Below are 21,492 nucleotides of genomic sequence, written 5' to 3'. Positions count from 1 at the left end.
TAACGGTACTAAATAAACCATAACCAGTGGCTATGATTAGGAGTTACTGGTTCCTCCATATTTTTTGTTTCTGCACTTCAACCTCTTAATGCTAAGCCGTGTCTACAAATAGGAAGTAAATTGACCATGCCCCATCCCCCACCCAGTTTTGGCATCCAACTGTTCCACTGGCCATATTGGTCATATTTTCTTTTAAAATTTATGTTATGTACACAAATAAGAAAAGGTTATTTAAAGTAAATTGAAATTTAAAATTATCTGTATTGAATTTAGAACAATGTCAATCAATTATAATATGATTAATAATGATTTATTCATCTTGGCCATCTTGTCTATGTTTTCATGAAGAAATGTATTGGTTACTGGTTTTTCTGCTTGTAAGTTCGACTGATGAATACCGTGGTGCTGCAAGCAGGGCAGTGTGAATGCGCATGCACCTTGTGTAGCCATACCTTGATGAAGTGCAGACGTCAGTCTGAAGCAAGTTTGGTCAGGAGAGTAGTGCGTAGTTGTTATGTTTCGGACAATCCAAACTCCCGCCACATGTGAGGTGTGGTCCGTGATCTGTTTTCTGGATGCACGTAATATTCCAGCTGCGGAGATCCACCATCAGATTTGTGAAGTGTATGGAGAAGGAATAATGAGTGCTTCAATGGGAAGAAGATGGGTGAGACAGTTTCGCGGTGGACGGGTTAGTGTTCATGATGAAGAACGAAGTGGTCGACCGTCTGTTGTGATTTCCAATTTGGTTCATTTAATGGAAGAGCAGATGAGGGAGAACAGACGATTCACTTTGTCTGAGCTGTCATTAGTGTTTCCACAAATCTCCAGAACTGTGCTGTATGAAATTGTAACAGTGAATTTGAAATTTCGCAAATTGTGTTACCATTGGGTCCCTCACCAGCTCTCCAAAAATGCCAAAAAGGAAAGAATGGGAAGTGCATTAGATCGGATTGTGACTGGAGACGAGACAGAAACGAAGCACCATGGAGTGCTTTCACCGCGGAAAACACAACCAAAACCAAAGCTTACGAACAAAAAAATCATGTGCACTGTGTTTTGGGATAGGCATGGAGTATTGCTTGTGGAATTTATGGAGCGTGGACAGCACATCAATGCCGAAACCTAATGTGTGACACTTCAAAACCTGCATCGTGCAATTAAAAACAAACGACGTGGCATGCTCAGTAGGGTTGTCATTCTCCTCCATGACAATGCTCGTCCGCATGTGGCAAATGCAACTCAGGAACTCCTGACAACCTTCCATTGGAAAAAAAACTAGCACACCCCCTTTACAGTCCTGATCTTGCCCCATCTGATTTTCATTTGTTCCTTCACCTTAATCATTCCTTGCTGGAAAACATTATGGTACTGACGAAGAACTGAAACGTGCAGTTTCCCAATGGTTCTCCATTCAGGCAGAAACATTCTATGATAGGGGTATAACGAACTTGGTATCTCGCTGTGATGCATGCTTGAATTCTTATGGCGATCATGTGTGAATGTTGTACCATGTATATATTCTCACCCCTATAAAGGTCATGATATTACTATTTATATTTTTAATTTTATTGCATGATGGAACTTACTTTCCGAATGACGTAATATCTCCATTTTGGACAACAGGTTGGGTAAAATGTAGTATTCATATGAAACAATGCAAATTTGAGATGTGCTATCAAATTTAAAATTATAGATACATTGAGTTTGGATTAAATTTAAGAATTAACATATAGACATACATAAGAACAAATTACATAAAATTTAGATTATTCAATTCTGCATTAATGTCTTCCAAATGATCGCTCTCTCTGAAATTCTATAAATAAAGAATGGGTGGTCCGATAGACAAGAAATTTAAGTACGGTGCAGGTAGAAAGGTTTTAAACAGAATTCTTAAGTTTCAGATTTTTAAAATTGATAAAAAAAAAAAACGTTCTTATCAATTTTGTGAATCAACTTTTCCTTAGTATTGGGTAGTCATACAAATACAATCAGGGTCTTAAAAATCTGAAAATAATGAATAATGTTTTGTAGTTTTCTCTTCCATTTGGGTTGAGCACTTTCCGTTCTCATTTTTATCTGCAGGTATGACTGCTTACAAGACAGTAGATTGGCAGTTACAGAAATTTTTCTCACGATCGATTTCGCCACTTGTCTGGTGGGTTTGGCAGGCATGTACTGTCTTGCTGCAGGTCATGTGTGGCGAAATCGATCGTGAGAAAAATTTGAACGGAAAAATGAAAAGTAAGCTTATCAGAGTAAATTACCTACCTCCACGTAACCGCCAAACATATATCTTTAGATACAATGAGGTAAACTCAGTTTAAGTGGCAGAGTTTGCACACCAACCAGAGTTTACACACGTAAGATACAGAATATATGCAGGTGACACCCTAGTCATATACCAACAGGACTAACCACCCTCAACAACATACACCTCACCATAAAATTCACTGTAGAAAAGGAAGAAAATTGCAGCATTAATTTTATCGACCTCAGCATCCGACACCACCAGAACAAATTCATCACCTCCATATGCAGGAATCCAGGCTCAGGCAGCCAGTTCATCCACGCAAAGTCCAACAACCCCCCAAACAGATGGCTGTAGTGTGGATGAACTTCTGTAGAAGAGCCTTCACACACAGCTGCACGGAAGATGATCTCCATGATGAAATAGCATGCATCACTGAAATTGAGCTAAGCAACTGATACACTGAGTGCCAGCTATCCATGTGGTGGACAAAAGCAGAAGCCCAGCTCAGATGCCCATGAGACAGAGATAACCCAAACCAAAATCTCAAACTCAAATGGATTGCTTTTCCATACACCCCAACACATGAGCCAAATTATCTAAGGCCCTCAAACCCTTTAACATCAGACTGGCACCCAAACTTGCATCCCCTGGTGTCTACAAGACCACATGTCAATGCCACAATAGTTACATTGGCAGAACCATCTGCACTGTTCAAGAACGAATCGATGAACACATATAAGATGCCAAAAGAGACGTACCAGGATCAGCCTCTCACAGCACCTCCACACCACAAACCACTCCATCTCCTCCACATCTATACTTCACCCAACCAAAACCAAACCTAGACAATGGACAAGGATGCCCAACTTGGCATTCCATCTTTCAATAAATCCCAGCCATGAAAAAAGAAATGCAGTCCCTCCACTCAACCTTCCTCCACCCATGCAAAGAACAGGAACTACACGACATGGAGCAACACAATGCACCAGACAGCCCAACATCCCCCAACAACCTCCCGGCAATGCCACCTGACTACAGAAAGCACAGATGACACAAGCCAGGAAACACACACCAGTGCTGCCAAACAGGAGGAAATGGAACTACCACTACCTGGGAACTAACAAAGAAGTGATGTGCTACCATCTCCGCTCCAGATGCAGTACCTTTAGCGAATGAAGGCTTCGAAATTAACCAGAAAAAAAATAATGAAAAACTATACAATTGTGCAAAGTGTAAAATATGAAACTTCACATAGGTAATTTGTTACATAGGGATGGTACACTGAAAAGTAGCATTGAATAAATACAAATAATAAACAGACATAAAGATACAAATATACAAAATAATAACCAAAATAGTACAAAAACTTGCATAAAGCTAACCATATCTTGAAATATAGCTTGTCAAAGTTAGCTTTACAGCATGCTTGGTGTGAGCATGTCCTTGTGCCATATTTTTCATGAAGTGAGATTGTAGCTTACATTGGCAAGCATTTCAAGCGTCACTAGGCAAGCTTGCTGCCAAGTGTGCTGCATGGTAACTAGTTATTAGTTTTACAATATAATATCATTTGTGTTAGTTTCAGATCATGAAAAATGAAGGCCTTTATCATTGTTTCAAACCCTTTATGGGTTTTATTATTATGTGCATTTCTGTAGACACTGTCAGTACAAAACTGATTCATCCAAATCAAATCCTTATCTTCATTTAATGTCGGTTGAAATAAACTTTATATTACACAACAAATCACATACTTGTGGTGATTTTTCCATTTGGCAAGCAGTTTCAGATTCTTTTTTTAAAAAAGAAATCATTGTTTCTGCATGTTACGACATACTGAAATAGAGAGCACTTTACATGATGCTGTTTCCTTGATGTATCTGTTCCTTCAAGACAACCTTCAATCACTACATATTTGAAGGTGAAAGATGAATGTCCTGGCACATTTAGAAAATAGTAAAAAGTTAACAGAAAAGTTTTTGAAGCTCTCAGTTTCTACACAACCACTCAAACGTCCTGTACTATGAAGTTTGGCAAAGTTTAAAGCTATCTCTAATATCTCAGTTTCTACACAACCACTCAAACGTCCTGTACTACGAAGTTTGGCAAAGTTTAAAGCTATCTCTACTACCACAATCCAGGAATATTTGGAACTGATCTTCCTTTGAAAATGATAATCTTCTCTTCAATCACATGAGTCTAGAATGATTTCTTTTGAAGCTCATCAACTATGTTCACTTCACACTCTATATTGCACAAAACAAACACACACACATGTATGTATAAAATTATGATTTATAATGTTTATATTCTCAATAAAAAATAAATATGCCTGGTTGTAAGGTACAGTTAATATATATTTATAGACACATATAATTTTTTTATAGGTGTTTGAGGCTCACAAAGTGATTCTTGCCATGTCAAGTCCTGTGTTTGAAGCCATGTTCTTTGGTTCTCTGCCTGCAGAAAAGGAAATAGCTGTCAGAGACATTAGTCCAGCTACATTTGAAAGTATGATCAAGTAAGTACTATGACAAGTGATGATATGAAAGAACCACAAATGATGTAATTATAGGAACTAGAATTTGAATCATGACAAACAGTTAACAAATTGCAAATTTTGAAGATTTTTTTCCTCAGATGTTTATTTTCTTAAATATTACTTCATTTCATGTCTCCATCATTTTCAAATTGCACCCATTCTCATCTCTGTCAAAGTAGCACCTATTATTGATTAAAATCAAGAATTTTTGGTACTAGTTTGTAAAGAAAAAATACTGACACTTGCTCGGACATGGTTTACAATGGATATGTTAACCAGAATGAAGGTCTACTGTCTACTACTGTTTTCAGTAGATGAACTGTAATGCTACTGTCTTCTACTGTATTCAGTAGATGAACTGTACTGTTAATGTTTTCTACTGTCTTTGGTAGTCCAACTGTTTCCTCTATCTTAAGTAGTTGAACTGTACTCTCTAACTTTTTCAGTAATATAATTGTACAACTAACATATTTTATTGTGTTCAGTATATTGCTGTCTGAAAACAGTACTCTTGTCAGTAATGAAAATTTTCTTATCTATACAACTGAAAATGCAATGGAAAAGTCATATAAACAACTAAAATAATTGTATGGTAAAGCATGTGGAACTTGCTACTTAGAAATGTGTTCACACAACAAAGAAATCAAATAAAGTGAACATGTTTTTAAGTGTGTTGCTTCATTGTGGTTAACACACTTGCAGAAAATTGAAAAACATACTCTTTTATACATAAGTTGACATATTGTTCTTCCTATATTCTCACGAAAACAGCAAAAATTTAGTTTAAATGAAGACCTGACCCTCAATGCTTGAAAAATCAAAACAAGCCAACACTGTTGACTACATTGTTGAAAAAAATGGATCCTTTCTGCAATTGCATTACACAGATATAATAATAATAACCATGGAAATTCCATGCTGCATAAAAAATCAACTGATATGATCATGCATTCAAACTGCTAGCTGCTTTAAGGTTGAGTTATTTCTCAAGAAAGAATTGTAGTAACTTATTCATTAAGATATATCTGACTTCAGTAGTATTCATTAGAAAAACAGTAGAAATTCAGTTCATGTACTTTTTTTCCAATTAACTTCAAAATCACTGAAAATATAGGGTCAAGAATTAATTTGTCTATTCTTGGAGTCAATAAATGATTTTATAATATATTGTACCAAGTATTATGCATTATTATTCATATTGTTTTTTCTGTACAATAGCCCTACTGCACAGTACAGTAGTCCTACTGTAGAGTACAAGGGACGGCGCCAGGGGTGGGCACGGGTGGGCAAGCGCCCACCCAAAAATTCCTGTGCCCACCCGATTGCCCACCCAATCAAATTCAATAAGTACATATACTTGGAGATATATGAATAATTCGATAAATAAGTGTATTCTGGTGTTCATAACATATATATTTTAGTTGTGAATTTTATCTATGCTAGAAATATTCACATATTATCAACCCATAAAAAGCCAATTTTGTCATTAAAAAGTGAAAGTAAATACTAGAGCTATTGAAACAAAAACTGTGATCAAATGAATACTTCCATGATTTAAAGCAGTTAGTAGGCTTAGGAGGCTCAAAATTATGCAGGGTATGATCAAGATTATATCAGAATTTAGGTCGAACTTGAGGACTGCAGCTCCGGGCCTCCACATACGTATATAAATCCCGGCCTGGGTATGGTTAAAATAATCTCTAAATAAACAAATAAAATCATCATCTTAGCGTTACTTCCACCGGCAACACAATACATTATTTTGACTTTTTAATTATTATTATTATTAGAATAATTTAATCAAGAAGACTTAGATGGGTAGGCCATGTGAGGGAAGAGGGAAAAATAGTTTACAGGATTCTTGTTGGGAAACCTGATGGTAAAAGACCAGTAGGAAGGCCAAGACGAGGATGGAGGGATAACGTTGAGATGGACCTAAAAGAAATCGGCAAGGATCGAAAAGATTGGATTGATCTTGCCCCGAATAGGGACAGATGGAAGGCTTCTGTTGCTGAAGTCATAAATCTAGAGAGTATAATATAGTTTTAATTAGCTCTGCATTAAAATTCCAGAAGTGTCCCTTTTTTTATTTCATTACAATTTTTATATACTTCTTATCTTCAAATATCAATATGGTATGCGAAATATCAACTTTATATTCATTTTACTAATAAGAAGGAATCACAATAATCACTACAATACTGCAGTGAATAAATTTTAATAAACCAGTAATGTATGGAAAAAGCTACAGAATTATAAAATTGCTAATGAGTGGCTTATCCTATTTAGAAATCCTCGTTCCATACATAAATTTTGCCACGTGAATCAGCCGAAAATGTCATCAGAATCTGTACATGCAGCTGAAGTAAAGAAAAAAAGTTACGTCACGAAGTATCCAGAAGACGATTTTATTAGTTTGTTTTTAAATCCACTTTTATGCTCAGATAGGCTAATCGGGAGTAAACATACAGTTTAACGTGGAACCAGTGTGCATTGTGCTTCCACCAGAGGAGGGGGGAGTCGAACACAGGACGTCTTCATTATAATGCGACAGCGTTGTGCCTTTGGGAAAAAATATACAGAAAGAACTCGCACCAAACGTGGCATTTTATCACCACAGAAGATGCGTCCATTTTAGGAGGGTGATTGCCTGAGGAAAATATTTGAGACTTTGGGAAAACAACATCATTGTTCACGGAATTAGCTGCCTTGACTTGATCCACTAATGAAACGCTGTGCAATTGAAACTACCATCTCAACTTTCTAAGAGGTATGAACTAATGCAACTCCATTTTTGGAACAGTAAGTTGTGGTTGATTTGTTATATTTAACCTTTAAACAGCCGAGCCGGTTCTCGAAAGTAACCCCTCTCTCGCCGCGGCCTTTGCACGCGATTTTTAAATTTTTACACTTATTTCAGAAAAACGTTATATCTCGGATACTATTTGAACAATCTACTTCGGATAACTTTTGTTTGAAAGCAAAAACATCAGAGCACGCGACCGTGTACAATTCAGAAAGCCCAAGTGAGAAAAACGGGGTTGGGAGGGGCCAAGTCCCAAAATTTCAATGAAAAAAAAATCTGGCGTTCGCACCCTCTTCTCCCATAATTTTGAAAAAAGGGCGCAAACATTTGCATTGTTTTCAAAGAGTAGACCTTTTGCAACAAAGCGAAACTTGTTTCAAGTTCTAGTTCTCATATAAGCTGTAATATGAAGCAATATGTACAATTGCATTTTGGCTAAAAATAGCTAATTTGCATATTAGAGAAAGGGGAGGGGGGTGGGTTTTCTTCCACATGAAATTCCAATGTCTTGTCTCAACATCTGTCAGCGTTTACAACCTCACATACAAGTATGAAGGTCCTAAAAGCACGTGAATGTTGTAATCCGCACCATGGGTCATATATGACCCATTGGCTGTTTAAAGGTTAAGTCATTTTTCTGCTAATTTTGATAATGACGACGATAAGGTTCAATGGTGATTAGATTAAAGTTACGAAGGGGCGAAGACAAACACAAGCTGACACTCAAAATACAAACCCTCATAAATTATTACTTTGACAGTGGTTCCAAGCACCAGGGACTCGTTGCCTGAAAAATCAAGTTTCCAGGGTGTGCTGCACAGGATAGAGGTTGACATTCTAGTGTGTTCGAAATGGTCACGCCATGCAACCCAAGTCATTATGAAAAATAGATGAATTATTACTGGCACGGTGATCAACTTCGATGAATTCCTTGTGTCCTAAATCATTTTGTTACCTCAAAAAATATGTTCATGTAACCAACCATACGTGTATTGCTTCTCCCGCATTAGTAACATGACAGTTCAGAAAATGAATAACAACTTAGCTAATAGTCTCTTCAATTCTGAACAGATTTTTCGACCTTACTTGTTTGTGAGTGATATTCTGTCAAAATAGCCTTTCATTAGCCTAGGAATACTTCATGGACAATGAACAAAGAATTTGATTTCCGTGTGTGTTTTAAATCATTCCTAATAAGACGTTCATTTTAATCCAAACATTCAGTGGTGGCGATTAGGAGAACCGGGAAGTGGGGGATGCGGTTCGCTTTTTATGCTAAGCCTTTTCTACCAAGAAAAAGTATATTGTCCTTGCCCCTCAAATGTTGGCACCCAATCGCCGCTACTACAAACATTCAGATAGATTTGTCAGTTGTACAAACCTTGTAAGCTAAGAAAAGTGACCCCTAAGGAGTAAGAAAACTCTTTCAGTTAAAAACTCATACGATGAAAATACTATGCTCAGGAACATGCATTTAAATTACGAGAATCTTCACGATTGTCTACCATCGCACTTTCTATCATTGTCGCCGAATACATAAACTCAAGTATGTGCCTTGTATTTGCAACACAAGCTTAAATCTAATTCAAATTTATTTGACTGTATTAACATGCATACATTAGAATGTATGGCTGGGGTATGGCTGCGCATGTGTAAACACTTCCTTGTGTCCATCAGAGACAAAACGAAAGGAAATGGAACAAGATGCGAGAATAGATTAGAAAAGAATAAAGAGGAAAACAAGGAAAGGGAAAAGGAGTAAGAGGAAAATCGGGAGTGTAAGAGACAGAGGGGGATACATACGTCTTACGTACACATACATGGTCTTACATTTATACTGCCCACCCTAATCTATCACTAAGGAGCTTCTGCCCACCCGGTCGAAAATTTCTGGCGCCGTCCCTGAGTACAGTAGATCTATAATACGATTTCAGTACATTTCACAGTACACAGTAGAAGACATTTCAAAACAGTAGAATTTGTCTACTGAAAACAGTAGAAATTTCCAGTGGGGAACACGAATTTTTGATCACAGTACATTGTATATTGTCAATGACCGTTACAATCTCCTCATTTACACCACAATTTGAAACAAATGAACACGTGATATTGAATTAATATGCATATATATGTAATTATGCACATGGCTTACAATAATGCAATTATATAGTGTAATTTAAAAAATTCAAATAAACATCAAAACATAACTGAAAATCATCAAGAGCGATTTACTCGTAATACACAAGGTAAAACATTTGGTATACCAACAGATACAAACCAGTTTACTAGTATTTGGTGCCCCCCTCTCTTTTCCCGGCTTTCTTCAATGGAGCCAATCATTGAGGCAAGCGTGCAAAAGTTTACGGCAAAATTCAACCTCGATTTTATAAAACCAAACCCTCACGATCTGTGTTATAAGTTCCACTTCAAACTAAAGTATAGATATGTTTGTCTTGTGATATATATAAATGTACATGTAATTTATTGTGAGGGTAAATATAAACTATAGTACAAATTACTTACGTAAAATAAAAAAGAAATACACAGCACTCTCTCATTCATATGATGCCATTGCTTTCAAGGCACCTTCAAGTAATATCACAAAAAAACTTTCTCGAGTTTACTTAGTTTTCCACCTTTCATGGAATTTAGTCTGCACATAACATTGTTTAACCACTTTCACAAGAATACCTGTAAGAATGTTCTTGTTCTGCTACAGCTAAACAAACAATAAGCAATTCCCAACACATCCTTCATCCATGGCAGATGACAAAGGACTGGTGAGTGACTACAAGTTAAGAATAATTTCTACTTTCATTAAAATAACATTATATTTCCAGTATGTGTTGTGACTGAAATATTTGAAAAGAAACACTGTTCCATGTCACTTAATTTACAGCATACTCTTGAAAGTTGTCTTAACAGGAGGGTGTTGTTTTTAAAACTGATTTTGACTCACTTTTTCATGGTTGCGCAAATGTTGGCAACAACTGTTAGCCCAAAGTAAGACCAACTTCAATTTGCCAACCAATGTAAACCCAACCTTTCCCATGTAGAAACTGCAGTTGGCCCAATGGTTGTGGTTACTTGGGAGCATAGGCGCCGACTCCATGGGGCTTAGGGGGGCTCGAGCCCCCCCAATGTTAATGATGTGGGGGCAGAGCCCCCATAATTTTGCTTAAGAGGATCTAATGTATTATTTTTCTTCTCTTGTAAAGTTCTCTAAATTGTGCCACATGAACTTAACTTTAAATACACATTTGAAATGTTCTAGACCATCAACTTTGGGGGGGGGGGCTGAGACTGCTAAACCATCAACTTTGGGGAGGGGGAGCTATGACCGGAGACAGCAAAACACATGACTTATTACTAGAGACCGGACGTTTAGGCACTAAAAACATATAAAATAGGCAGGCAAATAAGCACTTATAATTTTTAAAATAGGCAGTAAAATAGACATTAAAATACAAATAGGCAATAAAGAAGGCAATGAAATTTAACTCAAAATAATGAAGATAGACATACAAAAAGAAATAGGTGTTTAAATTATATAGAAACATACCTGTACATTCTTTATAGTTGCTTAAAATAAACCAGGAGCTCATCATTAGAGACAGCAGTCCAATATTGTACTTAATAAATCACTGCAAACAAGAGTCACGTCAGCCCAAAATTTTCCATTGTATAATGGCTACACACAATAGTCTGACAAAAGAAATTGTTGGCTACTTCCAACCAGTACGCAAATTATTTAAATATACACTTTATCACTGCACACAGGGTTATTTCAGTTAAATAATTTACACTATATATTCCACACATCAGTTCGAACGAAGAAACTGTTTAAATGTATTTCAAGTTTGTACTGTACGGTTTGGCAGTCTCTGAATAAGAAGCACAAATTGCGGTTGCACATCACAACAAAGTATTTCTTCACGTGATAAACCGACAAGTTATATCTGCGATCGGACAACACATATTTTAGAATTAAAAATTATCTTTCAACCTCCACAGATGTTATCGGAGCATACTTAAAGCATACGAGAACATGTGGATCTAACTCAGTTTGTATATTTTCACCTTTCAGAACTTGTTGAATTGCCCTTAATTTGTCCAAGTCCTTATTAGCTGCAATAACTCGCTAACTGTTATTTTTAAATTTCTTGGAAGCATCGGAAACTAATCCTGGGAACAGGAAATTGTATGCACAGAGTTCAGTCATGTCCCAATTTGAAAGAAAATGCCTAAAATAGGCAATATCTGGCATTTATGAAATAATATAGGCAATATCGTATGAAATAGGCAAAATAGGCAAAATTAAATTGCCTTTAAATGAAGCTAATCCCTCCCCCCTGGCCATCGCAACATTCGTTTTCATCATATCTCTAACAGGAAAGAATAGGCATTTTGCCTAGCATCCGGTCTCTACTTATTACTATATACTAAGTATATAATTATTATTTACTATTATACATATATTAATCAGAGACATAATGAATTTAGCCAAGGACTTGTTAAAGACTGTTTGGGAATCCCCTAAAAGAATGCAAATATTTAGGAATATTATTGATGTGAACGAGAAGGCTGGCCATACTGGACTGCGGCCACTTTGCCCTCGTCGGTGGACGTTGAGAGCCTCCAGTGTGCAACAGATCTTAAGGAACTATGAAAACCTACTCAATTTTCTTAAGAAGATTCTACTGACGCAGCATTAAAATGTGCTGGATACCTGGAGACAATGCTTCACTTCAAGACATTTTTCTTTCTCTCCCTCTACTGTCATGTGATGGGTCCAATAGAAGAGGTAAACTGTAAGATTCAGTCTCCACGCATTGGTGCTACAGAAGTGGAATCAAAACTAAAATACTTGACTGACATCTTTCATGAAAAGCGAATGTGTTTTGAGCAGTTCTGGCTGAAATGCACAGAGGGCAAACCGAGCCTAGTTGATGAGCCAGAATTCCCCGGCAACGTCACGTCCCTAAGAGACTTGAAAATCCTGATGCTGCCAAACATCACAAGTTCTACACTCCAAAATAGTATTATAAATCAATATACACTGACGTGTGTGACACAGCAAAATCATGTGTTAAACAAGGACATGAATCTACAGGACTACAAAAAATAACAGCCGTAGAGAAAGAATGCATCTCAACTGTGAACATTTGCACAACAAACTTTCAGCAAACGCGAGAATTCTTTCGCCAAGATTTGGATGCCGATAGGCCCTCCTTACACATGTCCATGCTTGGTGATATCGCCAAACAGAAGAAAGTGGTACCATGCGTGACATAAGGAAGTTTCTTTTGGAAGACAGCACCCTCCAGGAGCTTCTGCTTGAAGTTGCCAAATTCATAATGGTCCTCACGATAGTGAGGACAGCCACAGCCGAAAGGTCATTCAGTGCTATTCGCCGACTAAAGACATATTTGAGATCTACAATGAGGCAGAAGAGACTAAGCAGCTTAGCGGTACTCCACATACATAAAACTGGGCTTGATAATTTGGACCTGAGACCGCTCGTTAATGAGTTCATAAAAAAATAACCCACTGCATAGAGCAACTTTTGCTTTATTTAAATCATGTTCACATGTTTTTGTTGTGTATGTCACTTTATATCTTAGTGTACATGCTATTTTTTTATTATTGCAAAATTAAATTTATAAAGTTAAATATTATAGCAAGAACAAAAAAGTAAAACTATTTTCCTGCGATTTGTGTTAGCATTTATGTAAATAATTAAATAAAACTGTTAAATATTGTAAATATTCGTTATTTTATGGGTACGTCAACACTAGGTTATTTACAAACCATTACATGTCTGTTGCGGACATTAAAACACACCCATGCCCTCGCCGGGTCTCGAACCCGAGACCTCTGGATCAAAAAAGACCACCCAACACGCTCGCCTACCGAGGCCGGCATAAAACTGTTAGGTTGGTCTCTTAATGTAAATACATACTTTTCAATAAAAATGTTAATTGTTATCTAAAAAAACAAATGAACAGACACAAAAGACATAAAGAGACTTTGAAACATTTTCTAAACGTTTCTCATGTTACATTTCATTTGCATGAGGAATATAATAGCTGCTTAAAAACTCCCATACGAAGACGTAATTTTTATTTTTAAAAAAGGGAGGGAATGAGTCATTCATTAATTTATTTCAGTGATCAGAGCCCCCCCCAATAATTTTGACAAGTATCCCTGCTTGGGAGATAATCAAAATTAGCAAAAGATGAACTCAGAACTCAGTTTGGTATTACTTCCCACATTTGGAGTGTAAATATTCTGGAAACTGTACAAAATGAATAATTTTCACCAAGTGCCTTCTCTGGATAATATTCATTACTTTTGTGCTATTAGTGTCTGAAAAATGGGTTTTGTGTTTCGGTGATAGGTATTATAATGTTCTCATCAATTCATATGTGAAATAATAAATTGTTACAGTGTTCAAATATCGATTTACAGTTTGTACTGGCTCAGACCTACCAATAATAAATATTTATTCCACTTATGTACTAGTTTCCATCATACCATTTAGCATCTTTATAATAATTAAAAATGTATACATTTGTTGAATCACATACAAGCTTCATAATGATTCAATAATGCATTTTTATTACTACAAATTGTATTAAAGTATTACACTTAATACTGAATTGAGTAAAATTGTAAATTGTTACATTGTTTACAGTTGTACTGGCTCAGACCTAATAGTGATAAATAGAGCCCGAAAGTTCAGGCATTTATTTTCGTTAAAATAGGCAGGCAAAAAGGCATTTATAATGTGGAAAATAGGCACTAAAAATAGGAAAAAAGGCAAAATAAATTGAAAAAGGCACATTTGAAAGTCACTTACTTTTATCTATAATTTCTGGCAAAATGTTAATGAAGCATACATAAAACAAGCAAATGTAGCTGGACTCATTTCGATAACAGCATTTTGACCTTTTAGAATATCACAAATTGTTTTCAATTGTTTCAAGTCATCATTTGCACTCACTACCCATTTGCACTTTTCCACAACAGCTGACCCCTTTTCTCCTGACACTTCCATCATCTGCTGCATAGATTCCTCGAAGGTTTTCATGGATGCTACAAGAGTCTCACCTCTTTTTTCTAGCTTTGTAATTGTCTCTGGCAATGCACCATAATGTGCAAAAATAAACTACAGTTCATTCTTCAGTTCTGAATAGCACAGGAGTTTTTTTTCACTTCACGAATTGAAGCCGCTTCATTTTCTGGAAGAGCATCGATCACCTCACTGATTTTTTCAAGGTGGTTAGCATAATATATAGCTGCTGATATCCAGGTTCCCCATCTCGTCAAGACTGGTTGCGGAGGTAAACTAAGCTCAGGTGCAACTTCCTGAAATGTTCGGGTTTGAGAGGGAGATTTCAGAAATATCTTCTTTGTGTTCGAAATCAACCTCTCCACTTCTGGGTGCAAAACACTAACTTTTTCGGCGATTCTGCACATTGCGTGGGCTACACATGTGATATGAAGCATGTTCGGGAAGAGAATTTTCAATGCTATGGCAGCCTTCTTTATATAGGGAGCTGCATCACTGATAAAAAGTAACATGTCATCATGATGTACACCATCTGGCCAGAGCAGAAGTAGGAATAACTGAGCTATTGACGAACCATTGGCTCTCTCTAGTTGTTCTGACGTGAGAAGAAATGACGACGCATGTTGGTTCCATAGTTCATATGATGATGTTGGCTATTCAGCGTCCCATAGCGTCAGTACTTTCATCTGTTTAAATCCAAACCTTATTTCCACCTACTTCAGCACGAATTCTTTGCAGAGCTTCTTCGTAGCAGATGCTTAAATATGTTTTCCGCAGCGTAGATTCCGACGGCACCGTTTCTTTAGTGTATTTCTCCAGGAATTTCCTCAGTGACTTGTTTTCCACTTTCCAGAAAGGTATCCCTGCTTCCATGAAAGCTTTGCACAGTTCAAGAGAAAACTGAGATTGCCTGTTGGATGGAAGTGCCCACTTTTGAAATTAGGGATATCTTCTTCTGTCCAACCTTTTTGGCAACTGCAGATTTATGTTTTGTTGTTGACACATGCTGAGATATAAAGTATTTTTTCTCATGGTCGAATGTTTTTTCACATATCTTGCAGAGAAGAAGAGTACCATCTGTCAAAAATGTGCTTTCACCAAATTCATGCACGTAACCATGTAACTTACCACTTAATAGCACACTAAATTTCGGCATGATGACAACTACACGATCCTTTCCTTCCAAAGTGTAGAACTAAACTAAAGATAGAGAACTTGATTTTTGAATCCATGCAAAGGCCCTTGGGCATTAGTGCTGTTTCTTGTCAATAACCTCCTGACACGGATGCTGGACATGATGACGTAATTGTGCAGGTGTTCTGCAACAGGTTTTCAGCAGTCAATCATTCACAAGGACATGTTAACGGAAAGGCAATATCTTAACTCAGCATGAAATACTATTTTTTTTTAAACACACTTTTCTCCTTCAGCAATGTTGAAACATACGTGAGTTCAATATTACTTAAATAAGGCAAAAATTATTCACATAATAAACGGAAGAAAAATAAATGCCAACAACGTTTTTTGGGAGAAAAATAATTTATTTACACATTTTTTAAAAAAAATGTTCAAATTTCATTGAAAAAGGCAAAAAAGGCATTATAATTAAAAATAGGCAGTGGGGTCCCAAATAGGCAAAATAGGCAAAATGAAAAGGCTTCTCAAACATTCGAAACAACATAAAAAACGTATATCTGGAAAACTTTTTATCAATATATGCAGTAGATAAAAAGAGGCATTTTGCCAAACTTCCGAGCTCTAGTGATAAATATTTATTACCATTAATTTAATAGTTTCCAACATACTATTTAGCATTTGTATTATAATTAGAAATATAAAAACTTGTTGGATACCAAACGAACTTCATAATGATTGAATAATACCTTCCTTGTACTAAAAATTGTATGAAAATATTATACTTCATACTTAATTGTTTCTTAGATTAAAAAAAATTCTAATGAATAATACTGTTATGTTTCTGCTTGTTTTTGCCTAAAGGTGGATCTACACTTCCAAAATAGAAATAACAAGTGTTGATGAAGCATGTTGGCTTTTCTATGCTGCTCAGAAGTATAATTTGAATCCTCTAATAAGTGAGTGCAAGGAATGCATCCAGAAAGTGATAAAGCCCAGTACAGCCCTTTGTGTCTATGAATTTGCGGATTTTATAGACGATTCTTCCTTGAAGAAAATAGCTTTAGATGTAAGTACAATAATACCAAAAACTTTTAAAGAAATTATATAGTATGAAATCCTACAAGGGTTTTATATAGAAAGAAATGGTATATGTAAATGCACTTTAAATATATGCATGCACGTACACACGAATGAACGAATGCACAAATGTATGTCCTATATCTATTAAATTATCAGATATGAATTCCATATGGAATTACATTGACTCTATCAAAGAGAAGTACTCTGGTAAAGCAAGGTCCAAGAGCAGTCCTTACCGCTTCTATGGATGGAAGCAATGTTTAAACAGCAATGTTTAAACATTGAAGTGTTCTCGGGTTACCAGCCTGGTTAAATCGGTGTTAGCTTCCAACGTTTCAAGCACATACATTGCTCTCATCATCAAAGAATGTGATAATTTATGATCTATGATAATTTTATCTGAACGTGTCATCAACATTATTCTCGTTGCTTCTCCCTCTGAGCGCAACCCAGATTCCTGCAGGAACACATACAGTCTCTACATATGCAATACTGAAACGCGTAGTGAGTATTTTCATTGAATAATTATATATATTTTCACGAAATACCGAAGCGAAAGTGTAAATTCAACAATGCAAGCAAGACAATATTAAGGTTTAGGGGTGGAAGAAACAAATATGGGGCAGACTGTAAAGTAGCTGTCAGTCACTGTTCCCTGTTTATGAAAGAGTGTGAGAAATGTTCGTGGCATTAAAATCATATTTTGTGTCCCTATCTAAACTACCTAAAATATTAATTCAGTTTTTTCGGAAACAGATTAAGCGAAATTACTTTGTTACACATGAATTCACATATGGAAATATTTCATTCCAAAATCCAAGAATTGGAAAATAAACTAAATTCCGTGCTTCAAATTGTAGATTTTCTGAGTTGTTAGATGTTAAAGAATTTATTAGAAGATTGATTTCTGTGTTTAAAGGTAAGAGGAAATTATTGAAAGTACTGAAAAAGATGGATTTGTTAAAGAGGTAGAACGAGGGCTCGAAATTGAAATTTTCACAAAACTGAAAGGATTAATTTTGTTAACACCCCGTTGTCTGTTATTTTATCTCTGATTACAACAGTGACGAGACGGAATGGAATGGTTCCAGATCGGAATGCCATTCCGGTTCAACTCCTGGGTACTCTCTGTATGTATGTTATGTTTTTATCAAGAAGTGGGAACCTGACAGCACCCTATTCTGGTAAGCTAGGGGTAAGGGTAAGGGTAATACCAGCCAGTGTGTTGCAATTTCTTTTTGTGGTGTCCTCTTTTTTTCTTCAGCTTTGTCCTCCTTTTTTCACCATGCTCTGTCCTCTTGTTTGCATGTATGTGTCTGGTCACCCTACATCTAACCCATGCTACCATATGAAGTAGGCACATATATTTTCTTAAATCATATTTTATATTTTTATTTTTGTTATTTCATTCCAGTTTTTCGAGTCCAATACACAACAGGTTTTTGCAGACCCCAGTTTTGACTGTATAAAACGAGGGACATTATCTGCACTTCTTGATCTGGATTCTTTGGATGTTAGAAACGAGACTGAGATATTTACAGCTGTTGTCAAATGGGCTGAACAGGAATGTGTGAGAAGAAATTTAAAACCTAATGGAGAAAATCAAAGAAAAGTTGTAGGTGATGACATCGTGAGCAAAATTCGGTTTCTTTCAATCACTCCTCAAGATTTTGCAAGTTCTGTTGGGGATTCAGATTTCTTGACAACCAAAGAAAAGTTAATGTTGTACAATAGTCTATTATGCCCCAAAAAGTTCATTGCCAATAAAATATTAAGTAATGTCACAAAGTCCAGAAACTGCCCCCACAAAATAGTGGACTGGTCTTCATGTTACGGATCTCAATCTCGTTCATGGTCAGATCCTTATATTTCTTGTAACCAACCACTAGAATTCTGCTCACAGACGAGCTTGATGCTTCATGGCATTATGATATTTATGAGTAACAGCAGTTCTCTATCAGGGCATTCTCCAGGGACAGAGTCTCAGCCACTAAGAGAATCTGAAATTTCTCTGTATTGCCCATCAACAGGCCACATTGTCTTGAACCGAAGCGAAATCAATGTAAAAGAACCAACAACCAAAGCTTTCCTTCCAAAACCAATTTTACTTGATGCTAATACAAAGTACAGGTTCTATATTCAAGGGCAGTGTTTAGATTATAAGTATATATTGCATAAACCCCAAAATTATCACTCTAGTCACAAAACATCAGATTTTGACCCTTTCACTGTGTACTTTAATCGGACTACATGTATCTCTGGCTTCATTTATAGTTATGCGATCAGTTGAGATGAACAAATTTCAAAAAGATGATTCCATATAGGAGTGAAATTGCTAAACAAAAATGAGAAAAGAAGGAATATTGTCTAAAGGTGCACAGATAGTGGAAGAAAATGTTATGTTATGGCATTTGAAACTAAAGTTTTAGTATGTAGAAATTTTCAGCAAAAAATGCAGGCTTGAACAGGACTCGAACCCGGGTCTCTGGCATACCATGCCATTGCTGTAACCACTGAGCTACCGAGCTGGCCTGTCCTTGCCTGATGTTTCACTAAATCGTCTCTGGCAGTGTTCCCGCAACGGGATCTGTTGCCTTTGAAACACAGTAGACTTCGACGTTGCCTGGTTCCTCCCAGCGTAGAGATATTAATTATTGTAGATTAGGCACTGTGGTGAATCGGGACTTGTTTATCCCATTTTGCCACATTCTTCAGCCCACCCCGTATAAGAGTAATTAGACCCGATGCTTAGGAATTTTAGTTCGCTGAGAAATTTCGTCTGCTTCCCAGAGGCTCGCATGGGATCGACAGCACTGCCACCTGATGAGTTATTTGGAGCAGAGGTTTCCTTGTTAGGCAAGAGAGAGTTCTCTCCCAGGTGCGACCGCGACAACATCAACTCCAGTAATGGTGCTCCACGACCTGATAGCCGCCTGAGCCAAGGTGGGCAAGTGTTTGTAAGCAATAGTGGAACCAAAAAGGAAAATGTAAATAAAGAATAGTCGACGTTGATCGTCGTAGTAAATATTTTTGTGAAAATCTGTCAAGGGGGGTAATTGTTAACAGATTCCTGTTTGAAGGGGCTTATTTATACAGAACACTTTCTTACGTATTGTTATTGTAAGGAATCAAAAAAACTGCACTTGTTAAGAAAATAAAAACAACATTGAGAAAATACACAATCTTACTTGTTCAGGTAATGAAGGAGGGAGCAGGGCGCCGTTTAGGATAAGTGGATCTTTTCCCTGCATAATTTCTTGGGTAGCAGGTATTTCTTTGGAGGGGCAAAAAAGGCAGTTGTATATTTTCAGAGTCATATACACATTAGTTTCGTCTGGAGTGGGACTTGACGAGCCTGCAACAAAACTCCCAACCAGCTGGCGGTACATGCGAGAAGGAATTGGAGCGATGCACTATCTAACACTTAGAGAATTAGAAAGACTGGGTTTTAGTAGCTTGACCTTTGCCCATTTTGATTTTGTTTGATCCTTGCTTTTCTTCCTAACAGCAAGTGAAGTACCCTTGATAGAACAACTGAAGATATATATATATATATATATATATATATATATATATATATATATATATATATATATATATATATATATATATATATATATATATGTATTATGGCGAGTGTGTAGTTTCATTTTTATTTACAGGAGGATATCCAAGGGAACACACATACTTCCAAAAATAATAATAATAAAAAAAAGAATGGGTTGTGACGGATTGCCAAGAACAAGAACGAATTGGAACAAGACGTCACAGCACACACAGGAGATGTACTACGTACGCTGAAAATTTCTACGTAGTACATCTCCTGTGTGTGCCTAATCTACAAATGAACCAATAAAATAAACTACATTTAGTATGCGGTAACACTGAACAGAAAAATTGATTTGCAAATACATCATTTTCTAATTTTGTAAGATATGTCAACCATACTACTACTATACTTCCTTGCTGTTCAGTGGAAAAATAAATTGTTCCCAGAGCATTTATTACGTCGGAGGATTTATGACAAGTCACCTTCTGAAGGCTGTAAATTAATAATATGCAAAAATTTATTTTTATCATGCATTTTTTTTTCTGAGAGAATTTTGTTCAACTTCTGCATCAATAAATCTGGCCCATCTTTAGTTGCCTACAGAGGGAGTAGACGATGTGATCTTGTTAGAAAGTAACATCAACAAGGGCAAGAGTGTCAAGATGTTTTTTTGAGGGGGAAGGGGCAAGAATTGTTCTTAACCACAGGAAATACAGTGGAGCCTTGATTTTATGTTTTACAGGGGACCAAGCTGAAAATAAAATAAAATATGGGAAAATGTATAAGCGTGGAAAATTTAATAACACTGTTCTATGTTGGGACCATCAAGATGGAATATATAATGGAAAAAAATGTAAAATCAATGTTCCACTTTTAGGATAGACATTTTTTGTATGGGGATTACATTGTTGATATAAAATTGTTTAGTTGTAGTAGTCATAATATAGGCTAGTCAATATTATTGATATTATTTTAATATGTTGTCCATGTAAAAAAATAAAATTGAAGAGGTGACAAATTCAGATATTGCACTCTTAGACCCAGT

The 21,492-nt window shown here is 36.3% G+C and overlaps 1 protein-coding gene across 1 annotated transcript; it reads left to right on the top strand.

The window, feature by feature from the left end:
- The first annotated feature begins 514 nt into the window (after positions 1-514).
- On the top strand, positions 515-19,899 carry LOC145980207 (BTB/POZ domain-containing protein 1-like). The gene is made up of 5 exons (XM_083113232.1): positions 515-667; positions 4,645-4,778; positions 16,679-16,883; positions 18,312-18,467; positions 19,690-19,899. Exons 1-5 carry the CDS (start codon positions 515-517, stop codon positions 19,897-19,899), a joined length of 858 nt encoding a protein of 285 aa, XP_082969358.1.
- The last annotated feature ends 1,593 nt before the right edge of the window (positions 19,900-21,492 follow it).

This window comes from Lepisma saccharinum, chromosome 27, assembly GCF_977018435.1.
Source record: "Lepisma saccharinum chromosome 27, izLepSacc3.1, whole genome shotgun sequence".
Lineage (NCBI taxonomy): Eukaryota > Metazoa > Arthropoda > Insecta > Zygentoma > Lepismatidae > Lepisma > Lepisma saccharinum.
The sequence above is the reverse complement of the archived record's forward strand: the minus strand, read 5'-3'. Positions and strand labels throughout refer to the sequence as shown.